Below are 18032 nucleotides of genomic sequence, written 5' to 3'. Positions count from 1 at the left end.
TTTACCCCATAGGAATAATTTTAAATCTCAAACATTGTAATACCCCTATTTTTTATCATGAGTTACGGGAGATCTCTTAATTTAAAGGTACAATAAATAAGCAGGCAAATAGTCTACTTTCTTTTGTTAAGTCTATACGTTTTAAATATTTAAACAATAAAAAAGTAATAAAATACGATTTTTTCCAAACTGAGAAAATTTTTTTTATCTAAAAAACTATTGAATGAGGAATTATTATGTCTTTAAAATATATCTCACATAATTTTATGATAAAAATAATGGCATAACATTTTCCCAGCTTTATCATTGATTATACATCAAACATGATGTGTGGGGTCTCATAACTTATGACATTTTTTTAATAATCCAGTGACTACAAGTGTCAGTGGGGCAACCTTAAAACAATAGTATGAGATTTTGGATTGATTCAAACTTGAAAATTAGTTTTTAAAACTTCAAGTTTAATAATTTATATTGCATTTTATAAACATTATTTAAAATGACTTAAAAATACAATCTTTCTTAAATTACTGTCTTTATTTATCATCATCCGTATCATAATCACTCCCAACACTACTTCTCGTGTCTTCATCAGAGTCCCTCATCACCTTGTCCCTGTCACTTGAGACTACTTTTGTTTCTTCTTTGTTCACACTTTCTTCTTCACTTACTGACTTAGTATCAGGCCTTTTCTCTGCTTCCTTTTTTTCTTGCTCCTCCCTTGCAGATTCACCTGACTCCAGAAACTTTTCCCACTTCTGCAGTCTAGCTTTAATCTGTTCATCGGTCTCCGACATTCTGAAAACAAAATTACATTACAGATTAGGATTGCATCAATAGATCAATTTTAAGCATTACAACATGTATATCTGCTTACTACAATTTCAACTATGATTAACACAAGATTTTTTAATCAGCAAAAATACCAAATACCAAATATATTATACTTCATAAATTGAAATAGAAGAGCTATTTATAGTAGTAAAAGAAACACATAAGTATATTTCTTTCTAACCCAATAACAAATTATGGCAATCACCGACTACTATAAACCACCACAAACTAGACTATTATAGACATAGACGGACTAAACTGATCAGCCCGCAGGCCTGCACAATGCCATGGCACTTTCTCTGGTGGCGAGTGGCCTTGAACTGTCAACTCACCTCACAACCCTTTACCCTCTCTTTCACGAAGACAGTGCTGTCCAATATCCATGAACTTGATCTCAAAAATCAGTGTTAGACGTCATTTGTTTATTTTTAACTTTTTACAAAGTTGCTGAAATTCCTGTACATATCCTGCATTTTTCTCATACATAGGGGAGACCGGGGGGAATCGCGCCACACTGTGCAATGCCGCCACCCCTTGTATCTCACCAGTGGTTGTGTGTGGAGGGGGGCTGTGAGTGTTGAACTCTAGTACAGACGCTTATGGCCGTGCGGTGTGTTGGTGTAACGTAATAATAACAAATACGGTTTTTAGTGAGAGTCATCTAATTTTGAGTCTTTTTGAAACTAAGAGGTAAGTGACTGTTATCCTTAAGTTAGATAAATCAGTTATATCTAGTTGAAAAGAGAAACTATTTGGCCATGTTTTCACGTTGTTAGTTGGGAAGTTAGACTATCTACCTTCCCTTAAACAAGCAATCTACGCCATTTTGTCTTACTGGGGTAATGCCGCCACATCACTTCCGGGGTTGTGCCGCCATCCTTGTGTGGGTGGCGGCATAACCCGTAAAATCAAAATTTCTTATATTGGCCCTACAACTTATTTGTTTTCTTTCTAGATGCCACGTATCCGGAAAGAATAACTGAAAAAGGCTAAATGGACTGAAGAAAACGTTAAAACAAGCTGTCCGGCTGGTTTCAGAGGGAAAATCAGTAAAAAGTGTAGCTGTACAGTTTGCCATTCCAAGGTCAACGTTACGGGACAGACTAAAATCAGAAAAAAACGTGCGAGCCTTGTATGGGAAGAAAACCTGTGTTTAACAAAGAGCAGGAAAATGAGGTTAACAGCCAGAGTAATCGATTTTGCTAACATGTTCTACGGGGATAACCATAACAGACTTGCGACGGTTGGCGTTTTCTGTGGCAGAAGAGCTAAAAATTAGCCACAACTTTAATAAGGAAACCCAGATGGGCTGGTGAGGATTGGGTTGCAGGATTTCGGAAAAGAAATCCTCAGATCAGTTTGCGGAAAACCATCTGCTACGAGTAATAGGGTTCAACAAACCGGAAGTAGACTTATTTTTTAAGAACCTCGAAAATCTAATAGACAAACACAAATTTCCAGCCAGTCGAGTCTTCAACATGGACGAAACTGGGATTTTCATCCGTTCAGAAGCCTGGCCACATTCTAGCACCAAAAAGGGCCAGAAACAAGTTGGTGGAGTAACTAGTTGGGAAAGAGGACGAAACGTCACCGTAGTCTGTACCTTCAGTGCATCTCGCCAGTATGTACCCCCAATGTTTATTTTTCCACGGAAAAGAATGACCGCCTCTTCTTGAACGCGGTGGACCACCCGGTTCGATTTATGGTTGTTCTCACAACGGCTGGTTCTAATGAGGATCTGTTTTTGGACTGGTTGCAACATTTTAAATCGTTTGCAAGCCAACTGAAGACGAACCGGTTCTCTTGGTTCTGGACAACCATGGGAGCCATATTTCCTTGGACAGCTACACATTCTGCCGCAAGAATCACATTCACATTCTGTCGATAACTCCTCACACATCACACAAGATCCAGCCACTAGATGTGTCATTTTATGCTCCGCTGAAAAGCGCTTTCAATAAGGAGTGTGACAAGTTTATGAGGGCTAATGTTTATCAGAAAATCACACCCTACGACATTGCTCACATTTTCAACCAAGCTTATATGAATGTGGCGACCATAGAAAAAGCCATATCAGGCTTTGAAAGCACAGGTATTCATCCAGTAAATCGAGACAAGTTTAAAGAAGAAGATTTCGTGTCTGAACGGCGTTTAAGAGCACCTGTCATTGAGGACCCAGATGGCGAGGAAAATCTTGAAGAAGAATCTCAAAAACCAAGCTTAACAACAATCTATCTCAGACTCCTGTGAACAACGAATCTAATATAGACCAAAACCAAGTATCTGAAGAGCCAACAGTTTGCTATCAATAAGCAGGATGGTTACATAGGGCTGCGAGGACCATCGGAAATGTCAAAGAAAATCACTTTAGAATCAACCTCTAACTGCAGTGGAAATATTACAGCAGTTATAAATAAGTTTTCACCACTCCCGGCTTTTTGCAGCTGACCAGATAAAGGGAAATTCTAGGCGGAAAGGCCAGTCATCAATCTTGACATCAACTCCAATGAAAGCAACCTCTAGAAGAAGCTTTAGAAAAAAGGAAACAGAAAGATTTGAAAAAATTTAATTCTGCCAAAAGGGCAGCAGCAAAACTATTGACAAGCAAGTTAGACATAGGTCTTTCGCCTAAAAAGAGACCACGTATTAAGAAAGAAGGGACAAGAAAACCTGGAAGGAAAACTAACGCAAAACGTGGCACCTGTAGACGTCAAATAGACTTTGACTCTTCTTCAGAGGAAGATGTTCAGTTAAACAAAATTTTGTGACGATAATGAAGACGACAATACTTTTGATTTGTTGGCGATGACGTTGAATACTGTTTAGTGTGTGGAGAGTATGGTCCTACTTCTGAAATGTGGTACCGGTGTGTAATATGTGGGAAATGGGCACACTCAGAGTGCAGTGGTTACGATTCCCCAGAAAACTACTCATGTGATTTTTGCTCAGATTAGAACGATAGAGAATAATTAGGCGTAATAGCTATTTAATAGGCCTAAACATGTTTTTTTAATGAATAGTACGACATAGACTTAACTAATAGTGATTTTACTACATGTGTTAATTTGTTAAGAATAGTAAAACTAATGCAGAGACTAAGTAATAGCCATTTACTACACGTGTGATATTTTTAAACTTCTTAATTAATTTCTTCATTCAATTAAAATATAAATTTACTACTGTACGTTGTGCTTTGTTACATCCTATTCTATTGCTCATAGATGATTGATGTGCTTTGGTGGTGTGTGGTGCGCATAACCCCAGTGGTGTGGCGGAATAACCCCAGGTATCGGGGTAATTCCGCCACTGTGCAAGCTTTTGGAAAAAAACGATTTTATTTAGTTTCTATTAAAGATTTCCAATTTAAAAAATCACTAAAAGATAGATTAATTTACTGTAGTATGCTATGGTTATACAATTTACATTAATCCTAACAAAATTTTGCATGAAAATTCAATTTCCCTTAAGGTGGCGCGATTCCCCCGGTCTACCCTAGTAAATTTAGATACAAGTCCCGCACTTTCCGCATTTTCCGCACTCTGGAGACCCTGATAGACTAATTTATCTCAATGATGAAACCAAATGACCAGTCTATTTTAAATTTTCTTAGTACATAATTCAGCTTATGTATAATGACAGAAGATTCCATTTTACACAATGAATGTTTGTCACAATTCTTATTTTCTATTCATAAACTATGGTCAAAACGGATAGCTCTCCAATATCAAGGCTGTTTTTTCAGTCCGCTACTTAAGTGTGTATCTAGATGGAATATAATTAAGAACCAAACAAAGTAGCATTTGTATGTATTAAAATTGTTCATTGCTGTAATCGAAAGACAATACAAACAAAACTAAACCATTTTGTATTTAATTCACATGTAGAACCAGTTCAAAGTTAAGAACCATTACTTAAGGGAGGCAGACAAAATGTATTTTAAAAATACAATGAAATCATGAAAGCCCAATAGAATTTATCCCAGGGCACAATTACTTCACACATAATTTCATTGTCTTTGAGCATATGGTTGAAATTAGTTTGTCTTACAAAGATGGCTTAGGGAGGTTGGAATCGCTTTTTTTTTTGCAAGTCATAAATAATAAATAAATATTCTTTATTGAACATATTCTTAGAGAACAGTACAGTCGTCAGATTTTCTTTTGTTACAGCAGGTTAGAAAGTTCTGTTTAAAAATTCATTTATTGTGTAGAATGGATGGTCTTGAAGCCAGAGTTTTAGTTTGTGTCCAAACTGCAGTCGGTCTCTCCTCTTCAGTTCTAGTGGGAGAGCGTTCCACAGCTTTGCTCCGACATACGTTTTAAAACTGAGGAACATTAATGAACCTAATATATAAATTAGACAAGTACCAGAGCAGGTCGGGGGCAGTAGTTCAGCCATATATCCCTAATATGGGAATCAACTTGGTTAATGAGCACCCAACCCTTGCCTCTTTCCATCAATTTTCTTTTTTGTCCCTCAATGTTACTTTTTGTAGGTAAAATTACAAAAAAAGGGAAATAAATAAAAGAAGACATCAATGGAAATTCATCCAAATAATGAGCACAGCATCCTTTCAACTTCTACTTAAACAACAGAACAATGATAATTAATCACTTGCCTTGGAACCTGTAGAGCAGCCAAGGAAAATGTACATCATGAGTTACACTGGCATAATAATTACTTTACTAATTTAAATCTTTCTTCTCGTGAACATATACTAAAAGTCTTAATTACACTACTTGAAACTACTATTACGAAACACTTCACTTACTTGTATTTGGTCTTGCCATCCCAAGTCTCCGCAGTTATTTTTCTCTGGCCAAACCAGCGACCATTCAGTAGTTGGACACATGCATCAGCTGCCTCTATCTCCTTGAAGTTGATCTGAGCAACTCCTTCAGGATGTCTCTGAAAATGTACATTTAGATCAGACAATTTACACAAATCCACTCTTCTACACAATACAGTCAAACCTAAGACCTAGTAAGAACCTCGGTCCAAATCCTTGTTAAGATGAATTTTTTTTTCAAATCCCCTTGAAACTTTCATAACACTCAATGCTAAAAACACCTCTATACAACGTAGTAATTAGATAAAAAACCTCCATAAGACGGATTTTTTTGTGATTTTGGCTAAGACTAATTAATCTCTATACATTGAATAATCTTAGCACAGAAACTCTACAAGACGAACACGACCTCTATAGGACAAATATGTTATGCTCTCGATTCTATTGTACATAGTTTTCAAAACAGTCAGACAAATGCATGTCTCGATATGAAATCGCAGCTGATGCTCCCCACCCATCCCTCTTCGGGACTGAAGCAAAGATAGCGAGGTACCGGAACCAGGAATAGAGTTTGAAGAATTTTTTACTTCAAAGATGATTTAGCAGTATGTGGAGATTTAACAGAATGGCTTCTATTCAACCCACAAATCCTCAAGAAGATTAAGCAGCTGAAGATGATGAGGAGGATGCAGGGGCGAATAGTGATCGACCTGAACTGTCAACAAAAGATGCAAGAGAAGCTGTTGATGTACTAAATTGTTTTTACATGGAGAAAAATTGTTTGAATGAAAGTGTAGTGAACAATTTCGTCTAATTATATTCCACAAAATATTGGTGAGTTAGATTTCACTTTGGATCAAATAAAAAAAAAAAACAACTGATTGCAATTTTATATATTTTATGAAATATTGATTTGTTATTTATAAGTTTCTAAAACCATATGTACCAGTGATTTAATACATACACAGATACAGTATTTTTTTTAAACTGTTGCAGTCCTTTTTAAATCTAGGCCTACATTGAAAAATATCTTCATTTCCGTTAACAATGTATTAAGAGGTTGGCCACAAAAATCATCGTTTTATAGAAGTTATCTCGAAGGGAGGAGAAACCTCTATAAAAAGAATAACTGCAGTATCAAACCTCGATAAAACGAACCTCTTTATTAAGAATACCTCATTAAGACTAATTTTTTTTCTGTGGCCCTTGAAATGTGTCTTATCGGGGTTCAACTTTATAATAATACTTTGGTACTGTATGAGATTAATTGGCTGAATTTTAAATTTGTACTAATATAAAGTATTATTGGTGCAAGTACAAAGAGCCTCAGGAAATCTTAGAGAAGTGCTGTAAGAAATTAATATAATAACCATGTTTTAGTAGTTGAGATAATATTATAGATCAACTTGCTTTTTTTAAACAAATTCTTTTTATTGATATCCTGAAACTATAATGGACCCCATATTACCAAGAATTTGACGCCTTTCATATTAAACACTGTATTCTGTATTGTAATTTGATATTCATAATCTTTCTTGTTTTAGTTATATAAAAAGGTTGTAACTGGTAAAAATTTTTTTATTTAAAATTATTAATACTACTTTTGAGATAATTTTACTTTATAAGGAAAAGTATTATTTTGAGTAAAGTAAAAAAAAAGCTAACAAATAACATTTAAAATTTAGTTAATTGTAAAATTCTATAAAACAATTGGATAAATCATTTGGTCCTTATCATGGTTTAAATTTCATTTTCAATAGATTAAAATTCAATTCTTACAATTTCTGAATCAAACTTTCAATATACTATACAATTTTGCTTATTGGCCTATTGGGTAATGTGCTATAAATAGTACACTTTTCCTTGCAGAAGTTATTTTGTTGACAAAACGATGTTTTTAAACATGATCAATTATTGGCAATGTTTAAAAAGTACTGGAATGCAGTATCAATCAGAGGAAATATATTATTTTTAAATTCCAAAATGCTTCTAGTTTTTTAAAAGTGAGAAATATTACTTACAGTGATAAACAACATAACAGTATTACCAATAATCTAGTTGCTGTATTATCTATTTATTTAAATAGAGATGTGCCAAAAGAACTGGAACTAATTCCATTGTGACATTGTAGAATCAGAACGGACCTGGAACTGCTCTCTTGGTAATTCAGAACTCCATGTTCTGTCGAAACAGTTTACTAAACATGCCAAGGAGGTCCAGGGATTCTGGATCTGTTAAACAGAACAGCTAGGCTGCTATGTGTTCCAATTCTAATCTACCTTACAGTTAATGCAACATTTAAAGATTCAACCAGTCCTGTACTAGATTATTTAGTGGGATTTTAGTGGTACAGTAGTTTGGGGTTGATAGTGGATATTAATCCTTAAAATTGTGTGTATTTTATGAAATGAACATCTTTAAACATAACAGTATATTTTACCATTTTAAATTTACTTTATTCATATTTAATTATGTTTTAGCTTTTGATATTGTACTGTATATGGTGATTTAAAGATGTTAAGTATTTCATAAATTAATAATAGTTATCGTACTTGTTGCGATATAAAATATTTGTTTGATTACATTGTTTAGTTTACTTTGATTACCAATACTGTCTAACTTTATGAGGAGATTTAAAAATGTAATTGCTGTTGTGGTACTGAATATCAAGATAGATTTATCTAACGCATGGAAAACCACATAAGTAGAGAGATGTTGTATTTAAAATTTATAAATATCATTAATCGTGTAATAAAATAACCACGTGTTGTATTTTTTTTTTTTTTTTTTTGCGTGCATCTTGCATTTAAAATATAATTAGCAAGGCGTTCCGGATGTTTTGGTTCTCCAGAAATAAAATCTCAAACTATTTTGTACTTATAATTTAAATAATCAGCTAGTCACTTTATAATAAAAATATAAAAATATTAATAAATGCTTCAATTTATTCCACTTCTTTAAAGACACCTCCTATGATTCAAAAGACTAAAAATAAAAGCTAAAAGGTACTTAAAGTTTAACGCTGTTTTTATTATATCAAATGTTTCGCACATAATAGTTCACAACAGCCAGGTTTTTACCACAAGAAAATCAACATTAACAGATCTCAGGGAAGAAAATGAACTGGGTTAAAATTTACAAAAAAGAAACAGACAGAGACATCTGATGTTTATGTAATAAAAGAATATACTTTTCTGGAAATATACTTGAAGTTTCTTATATATCTATTGATTGTATTGTAGTGTGTATTAAAAAAATATAATGCTAAATTATTTTGGCTCAAATTGTATAACTGGGTGTGTATTAATAGTTAGGGCACACTAAAGAACCTATGGCATGGAAAATACAGGGTAAAAGAAGCTATAATTTTGATCAGCAATTTTATTTGGTGCTAAAGAAAATTAGTAATGCCGTTAGGGTCTTTAAAAATATTTAAGATGGTGTCTTCAACACCGAGACAATTTTTTTGTTAGCAGCTTATTACTTGTGGTTAATAATTAATTTTCTAATTAGTTACATGCATCAGCTTGCCCAGCTCCAGAAGTCTTAGGAACATAAATTTTAATTATTCAAATTACAAAACTGTATGTCAGGACCCTCAGTTCCACATTCCCAGACTGAGGCTGCATCTTGACATTGAGAGACCCAAAATGTTTGACTAAGAAACTCGTTAACTAAAGTGATATAACTCAGTGTGACATTAGTCAGGACCCTCAGTTCCACATTCCCAGACTGAGGCTGCATCTTGACATTGAGAGACCCAAGATGTTTGACTAAGAAACTCGTTAACTAAAGTGATATAACTCAGTGTGACATTAGTCAGGACCCTCATTTCCACATTCCCAGACTGAGGCTGCATCTTGACATTGAGAGACCCAAAATGTTTGACTAAGAAACTCGTTAACTAAAGTGATATAACTCAGTGTGACATTAGTCAGGACCCTCAGTTCCACATTCCCAGACTGAGGCTGCATCTTGACATTGAGAGACCCAAAATGTTTGTCTAAGAAACTCGTTAACTGAAGTGATATAACTCAGTGTGACATTAGACAGGACCCTCAGTTCCACATTCCCAGACTGAGGCTGCATCTTGACATTGAGAGACCCAAGATGTTTGACTAAGAAACTCGTTAACTGAAGTGATATAACTCAGTGTGACATTAGACAGGACCCTCAGTTCCACATTCCCAGACTGAGGCTGCATCTTGACATTGAGAGACCCAAGATGTTTGACTAAGAAACTCGTTAACTGAAGTGATATAACTCAGTGTGACATTAGACAGGTCCCTCAGTTCCACATTCGCAGACTGAGGCTGTACCATGACAATGGGAGACCCAACATGTTTGACTATGAATCTTGTTTTCTGAAGTGAAATCACTCAATGTGACATTAGTCAGGACCCTCAGTTCCACATTCCCAGACTGAGGATGCAAATTGTCCCTGAGATTTATTTGCTTCAGACCAGTAAAGTATCAGCATTAACAAATTATTGATGTTTCATTTTATTACTTACATCATAAATGACGACCTTCTTGACCCCTCCACACTTGAGACACTCATCACGCAGGTCCTGCTGGTACTCGAGGATCAGCTTCACGTCCTTGTTGAACATTGTCGGGTCAAACAGGTTTTTGACGATGACAATCTTCTCGTGCTTGGAGCGTTCTCCTCGCATCTTGTCTGGACGCCAATCAAACAGTCTGCGCCACACAATGAGACAATATTGATGATACCATTATTTACTTGATTAATGATGATTAAGAGAGTGATATTTTTAATATCAATCTTTCTCTAGTATGGGATGTTTTGGTAAAAGTATATGTTACAATTATTGCTCTGTTACTTACCAGAGAAATTTTAAAGCCTAAAAGCGTAAAAAAATCATTAAGGCTTTAAAAGATATAAAAATTATATTATTATAGATATGGTAAGGTTAAAAATTGGAAAATTATGTTAAATTATCTTTGTACTAACACCTCACATAACCAATTGTTAAAATACTGCAGCTACTATTTGTAAAGTTCTTAAAACCTCTTTTACTTAATCTGATTTCAGCGCTTGGCAAGCTAACTGTTTATAAAGGAAGGAGTGCAATCCTTTTGATGTAAATCGATTAAAAATACAGCCTACAAAATATTTTCACAATACTCTAACACATACTGAGGTAAAAAAATTTCAAAACAAGTTCTAGATGGTTACACAAGTACACATGTTTCTTCCCAGAATTGAATGCGACTACTATTTCAATTTCAATATCAATCTTTTAACTGTCGTACACATGTATTACATGTATGACAAACATCAGTAGTACATTATTGTAACTTAGAATATAAAAATAATATATTTGTATGAAAGTCAAAAACAATAAGAAATTAAACTTACATTAAATACAATACAAAACAACAGACAGAAAATGAAACAATTCAAAATGATTAATCCAATAGAGTTTAGGCTATAATTACCCCAACCGAATAAAACAACCTTCTAATAGGTATTCTTTTAGTTGTTTTTTTTTTTATTTTCTGTTATATTTTTTAAATGACTGAGGAGTTTCCAAAAAAAAACCTAGCCCCTAAGTTTTGAGGCTGTCTACCCGCCTGAGCTGAGCGATGTTGGGTTTGTCGCAGGTCTACTTGGGCTCGCGTGTTGTGGTCATGTATAGCGGCTCCATCTACTACATTTGCACAATGAAACCTGGTATAGATGATGGTCTCGTAGATATACAACGATGTTAAAGTCAAAATGCTGTGCTCTTTAAATGCATTTCTACATGAACTTCTGCGAGATATGCCAGCCCCAACACGCACAATTAGTTTCTTTAAAACGAAAACCCTTTTTAGCAAGTACTGAAGTGCCAAGCAAGCCCCAAACAAGAAGTCCAAAATGCAACCGGGACTCTACCACACCAAAATATATAGTTTTAATAACTGAATATGGTGATATTTTGCAAACTGGGACATCATGTAGGATGATGAAGACAAGTCCCAGATATTTCACTGATAATTGGTGTTCTACTTTTTCTTCATTTATTTCAATACAAGGAGGTGGATATAATGATGACAATACTGTCAATAATCTTTCTTCTAAACTGAATAAATAAATAAAATTTCAGATCCAACAAGGAAACTAAAAAGTATTTTAATATTTTTTTCAGAATTTGGTGTTACTTTTAAGTGTTCAGTTAGAGGAAAAAATGTTTGTAAGCAGTATTGAATTTTGGTATAGCTTCTTCATATTATAATGAAGAATATAAAATTTTCTGAAAATCTTAGGTAACTAATTTTAAGATATTTTTCTTTCCCTGTTTTAAAAAATCAAGTAATATTGTAAACACAATTTTATATTATTACCTCAGGAATGTCTCTTAAAATATTTAGTCTCAAACAGTTATACAACAGTGTATTAACTTACTTTTCTTGTATTTTCTTCAACTTCTCTTTGTCTTTCTTTCGCTTCTTCTTCGGTTTCAGTGAGGGATTGTAAGCATCTCCCTTCATGGTGAACTTTGCCCTCTCCACAGTGATGCGATGCCCTCTCACATCATACCCATCCAGCAGGTTCAGCGCCAGATCCACTGACTCTTTCTGGAACACAAAACCTTTGGCTTTAGTTCTACTAAACTAGTAGAAGACATTGGGAGGACAACTCTGTTATAGAAAAGTTTTAAATACGGGAGTCAAAGTCAAAATATATGTAATGACAAGTGCGCAAATACATTGATGTGCATTAAAAGTCGTAATTTACAGTAGAAATAACTTTAAACACTCAGAATTCTATGACCTGATGTATTAGAGAAAAAATCATTATATAACAGTAATATTATTATAAGTAATTATAATTATGAGTTTAACACGGTCATTCTGGTGGAAACAATTGTGAAAGAATACACAAATTGAATTGGATGGATAATTTATTAAATATTATTTTAGACTATATATTCAAAACTTTTTAGTTTGCTTTAGTTCTTTTTAAGTCTTGAAAGAAATTGTTAATCTGATCAAAACATCTATTTAACGCTCCGTCCAACTGACCATATAGTAACTTCTATAACCACAAATCCACTTTGACTGATTTGCAAGGGGTTTTCTAAACTGCTATAAAATAAATAAGCTTTATGCAAATGGATACTAATTATATATATTTTTGCCAAAGTATATAGAATTTAAAGATAAATAGAAAGAAATACTACAACTCATGCTAACTGCAAAAAGTAGTGGTATTTTTTTTGGAAATTCCAAAAAAAACAGAATTTATTATCTAAAAAATAAAATATGAACCATTGAGTAAAAATATTTAACATGTTCATATGTACTACACTACTACATCTAATAAAATTTTCTAATTGACCAAAATGTAACGGTTTATTGATAGGTTAATTAAAAATATTGCTATACATAGGAACCCAACAAATGTTATATCGTATCTCAGATAGATGCTCAAATTTATACATCTTAGAAAGGAAAGTAAAAAAATTATTTTGTAACTTTTTAGTAAATTCAATATTTTCTCTAACCTTTGCATTGATATATGAGTATAATACATGTTGTAAATGTTTAATCTTAATTGTATAAAGAGCAATTAAAAGTAATTGTCTTCTATAATATAACAAAACACAACACATTAACAACAATTTTCTAATAATAATTGCCATGTCTTAGTACGAAATATTTAAAACGCAATAAAGCGAACGTAATTAGTGAGTAATTTTAATTGTTTACACAGATAATGAAGTTTTTGTGCAACAAACTATGCATCTGTTTAGTTGGCAGTTTTCACAGCTGATAATGACAGTAACAACACAAATGTAGCACTTCTTCACCTGGAGAAAGGCCAACGTAGCAAACCAAACACACATATAATTTTTGTCAACAGATAAAGCCTTTTTTGATGGTTAAAATAATATGTCATAGAAGCCGAGGCGATGATTCAAAATGAGTTGCTGGCCAGCAGTCAGAGGGTTACAACCTCCATACATTTATTACGTACATTTTTTAATAGTTATTACGTTTTGCCTCTGGTTCTATGAAAATATGTTGTAAAATGTCGCTATTACTAATCCAGAAGAGTAAAAAATCATCCTCACTTGGTATAAAATATTAATATTCTAACTTAAAAATGTGAATTTAAGGAACATGTTAATATAATATTTACCTAGCATTTATTAAAAACATAATAAATTATGAATAGGTAGAGGAAAATATAAAAATAATAATAAAGCTATTATTACGACAATAATAAAAATAAAACAAAATTAAAAATAACTAAATATTTTTATGATTAATGAAAAAGTAACTCATACAAATTATTAAGGTCAACGCAACAGAATTTTTGAGCTTATTTAACATATCAGACTTAGCAAATATTCAACTAATTAAATTGATATCTGTGATATTTATTCATAATTTAATGCCCATTTAATTAGTTTATTTAATTCATTAGAAGTTATTTTTATCATTGCATACATTGTTAAAACTTGTAAGAAATAACAACACATAAAAATGTTCTCTAAACTGCTTAAACAATGAATATGAATAGAACCATATGAGTGTTTAACTATATATTCCCATCATCATTTAGGCAGTCATAGACTGAAAATTGCCATTGACAACTAATCATAATAGCAATAGTTGTGAAAATAGAAGCCTATCATATCAAGTTAATTATTACTGAAATAAAATTTAGTGAATAATTACTTCAAAATTATAAAACACGTTTAAGTGAATTTTTCCAATTATTTACCATTGCTAAATGTTATAAGTTTATTTCTGGCATTGCGTGGAATCTTAATAAGTGCCTTCACAAAATAAACGCTACTCTCACTCTGCTACGCATCATAGTTGCGGCTACAGTGCACGGGCACTACGTAAAACTTGTAATCACAAATTGCCACTAACTCACAATTCTACCACTTTATTTCATTGATTACGTACATAATTAATAGTATACTAAATAGTACTAAATGTAGAAAAAAAACAATACTTTTCCAAATGATTTATTTTTTGGACGAGGGCTTTTGAAACCAAAGGTTTCATCATCAGGCGACTCCACAAATAAATATTTATATTATTTTTATTACAAATGTTTCATCATCAGGCGACTCCACAAATAAATATTTGCATAATTTTTATTATAATTAATATTAAAATACCATATGGTGAAAATATGCAGATACAATAATTTTGGAAATATTTCCAGATGAAAAATTAGATATGACTACAGTTTAATTTTTGAATAACTTGAGAAGAATTTTCAATAGAGCTTTCTTCATTGTTTATGAGTTTTTCTTTATTTCTGTTTATGTTTAGTGTTTCCCAAGCATTTAAGTTCATTGGTTTTATTACTTCTTTTATTAATTTTACATTATTTTGTAATCGATGTTTTGTGTCCTGATTCAATGAAGACCTTGGCTACAACAGTTTTTTTTTTTTTTTTTTTCAACTCTTCCATATTTTATGTGTGATAAATGCTCTCTTTAAATCGTGTTTTATTGTTCTCTTTGTTTGTTCAATATAAATTTTATCACAGTCATCGAATCCAATTTTATAAATTCCTGATTTATTATAATTTGAAATTTTGTCTTTAGGGTTTCCTAAAATTTGGGATAGTTTTTTGCTTGTTCTGTGAATAATATACTAGTTCAATAGTGTACTAGTTGTTTACATGAGCGTATTTAAAATATATCGTTTCTAACGAAATTGATGATCGCCGCTAAAGCTATCAAATTCAAACCAGGAATCTTTCATAAGGGAATATTTTTAATAGGAACTTTACCACTTATAATACTTGTCTAAACGGAGGAGCAACCCCGTTTTCTACACGTAACATAACCATAGTGAAGGGAACGGTTGATTCAATACTAATCGAATTCAACTTCATTTCACATTCCACCGTGATTTAGAATCTAGTCTAGATTTAGAACACCGCAGTGCACTCAATTGTGCACCTGATGAGAGGATGAGAACACCTCTTCGTCTAGATTAAATTGTTTTGTAGTCTAGATGTCACTGATGTCGAAACGCTGTAAATAGTTCGCTTTCAGCTTCTGCGTCTCCGACGTTTTCGGATCCCTTCAGACGACGCTGACTTCATATTTCAGGAGTCAAGTCTGAGACAGAGTCAGATTTCAGACGCTGCACTAAGCGGAAGTGAACTGCAGCTTAACTCAACATTCGTAGTATTGTTGGCCTGTTGTAGACTAAATCAACTCCAAATAATGTCCGAGTCATCATCCTAATCATGCGTATGGATAAATGTATTTAGTTGCAAAATGGTCTCTATCGTTTTCTAATCTCATCATATAAATATTTTTAAACATATTAAGATTGGGCAAAAGTTAATTCTAAAGTAGGTTACTATCAACTTTATAAATTTTTTAAGTAATCATAGTGTTTTTCCCAATATTTGACACAAAAATTTAAACAGAGGTTTCTATTTTAGACTCAAAATATATGAAACCCTACAATACACTGCCATAACAACCTTAATGGACGTTTGGTATGTTTATATGTGTAAACTCTTAACAATGTAGCTTCATTTAGCTCCATGGAAGCTCCAAGGCATTGTTACTAATTACCGAGTCATCTGTAGATCGAACAATTTGTCTAGTTGTTTATAAACACTAAGTGCTAAGGAACCTAAAATAAAATGTGAAGAATCCACTAACATTTAAATGGTGAATTCTTTGATTGACAATGATACCCCTTATTTCGTCCTGAGATAAGACCCCCACGCTGGTGCGTTATTCTCCACTGTTTGAATGAATATGAGTTATCTTGAAAAGCTTAAAACTATTCCGCAATCGTACCAACTTATAAAAATAAACGTAAAATGAATCAAATTCAATCCAACCAGACGATCAATCAATAAGGAGTCGGCCAGACAGTAGACTAGGGGGGTTCAATGTCGGACAGCAAACCCTTTAAAAAAACTGTTACATTTTGCTCAACTAGCAATTGTTTTACTAGCTAAGATTCAAGATCTTTATTCGTCTTTAAACATAGCACATATATGCAATTGACTTCGTAAAAATACTTATCAGTAACAATTACAGTTATTTCATAAAACCACTCTAAAGTTTAAAATATTAATAAAGTTAAATATTTAACAGGAATAATAAATTAACAAATAATTAACAACAAAACCACTATAAACAACAACAAATGACAATAACAAGAGATTAAAAACAAAGAAAGAATGGGACATGTCTAAATTTTTATATCACTAGTATCACAGGAAATGTATTCATTGACACAATAAAATGCTTTCTCCTTTAACTAGCTATTAATTACAGACTTAAACCATTTAATACTTACTAATCAAGCTCCTTCAGGCAATGTATTAAACAGTTTTATTTCCATACAAATGTGGCTTTTCTTCGTTTGTTCTAGCCTAATTGGTGGTAAGTCAAGCTTATATAAGTTTCTTGTATTATAATTGTGTGCATTTCCTCTGATTTGATATTCATTTAACTTTCATTATACAATAAAAAATATACGTACAAGGCAATGTCATAATGTGAAATTCTCTAACAATAGGCAAACACGTCCTCTGTCTGGTATCCCTTGAAATCCACGTTTGAATAAAAACTGAACATGAGTTACCTTGAAAAGCTTTAAACTATTCTGCAATTATTATACGTACAAACCTATAAAAATAAACGTAAAATGAATCAAATTCAATCGAACGAGCATGATCAATCAATAAGCAGCGGCCAGACAGTAGACTGGGGGGGTCCCATGTCGGACAACATTATTAACCTTGTGCCCTACACAACTATTAATAATGCGCCTAACTCGCGGAGTCCACACCTCGTGACTTTCACCTCCTAGGTCCGTGCTGGAGCCTAGGGCCGCGGCCCGGCTTATCTACACTGTCGTCAGTCTCCTCCACACCTTCACAGGTTACGTAAAACCAGTTATCACTTCAACCGGTGGAATACACTTCAAAGATGAGTGAAATACAGGTTACAAAGCACTGAATGCTAGAACACAATAATACAGTGACTTAATTTTGTGTAGGCCTGTATAGATGAAATTCCAAGTTCGTGATAAAACGCACGACGCTCTGCCAATTAAGTTTTAGTAGTGCTGGATTTTAATAGAAAGCAAGCTGGACACATTCTGTAAATAGCTTCACTTGAATGTTAAATTTACTTTTGTAATACACGTCACAATACTCCAAACCTTTGATTGGAATAAGGCAGTAAAAAGGTTGCCCGAATTGCAAATTCGAAACTGATTTTTGGTTCTGAAAACAAATCAGACTAATTTCAATAGAAATTGTAATAGAACTGAGATAAATTGCATTTAGTACTTGCAAATTACTGAATTTTTCCATTCATACATAGCCTATATTATATTATTTTTACTGCCAGATAAATAATATTGATTTGAATATGTAGGATAGGGA

General features: G+C 33.0%; 1 protein-coding gene across 1 annotated transcript in view; it reads right to left on the bottom strand.

The window, feature by feature from the left end:
- Positions 1-440: 440 nt before the first annotated feature.
- The window catches only part of LOC124356713 (HIV Tat-specific factor 1 homolog), a 157301-nt gene continuing 139709 nt past the window's right edge, over positions 441-18032 (bottom strand). The window contains exons 6-9 of the mRNA XM_046807887.1: positions 12036-12208; positions 10138-10324; positions 5606-5742; positions 441-798 (exon numbers count right to left, since the gene is read on the bottom strand). Of these exons, the coding sequence (XP_046663843.1) occupies positions 537-798; positions 5606-5742; positions 10138-10324; positions 12036-12208 (759 nt within the window). The 3' untranslated portion in view covers positions 441-536. The remainder of the gene's footprint in view (positions 799-5605; positions 5743-10137; positions 10325-12035; positions 12209-18032) is intronic.

Source organism: Homalodisca vitripennis, chromosome 3 (genome assembly GCF_021130785.1).
Source record: "Homalodisca vitripennis isolate AUS2020 chromosome 3, UT_GWSS_2.1, whole genome shotgun sequence".
In the NCBI taxonomy this organism is placed as follows: Eukaryota; Metazoa; Arthropoda; class Insecta; order Hemiptera; family Cicadellidae; genus Homalodisca; species Homalodisca vitripennis.
Note: the sequence above shows the minus strand (reverse complement) of the source record. Positions and strands in the feature narration are given on the sequence as shown.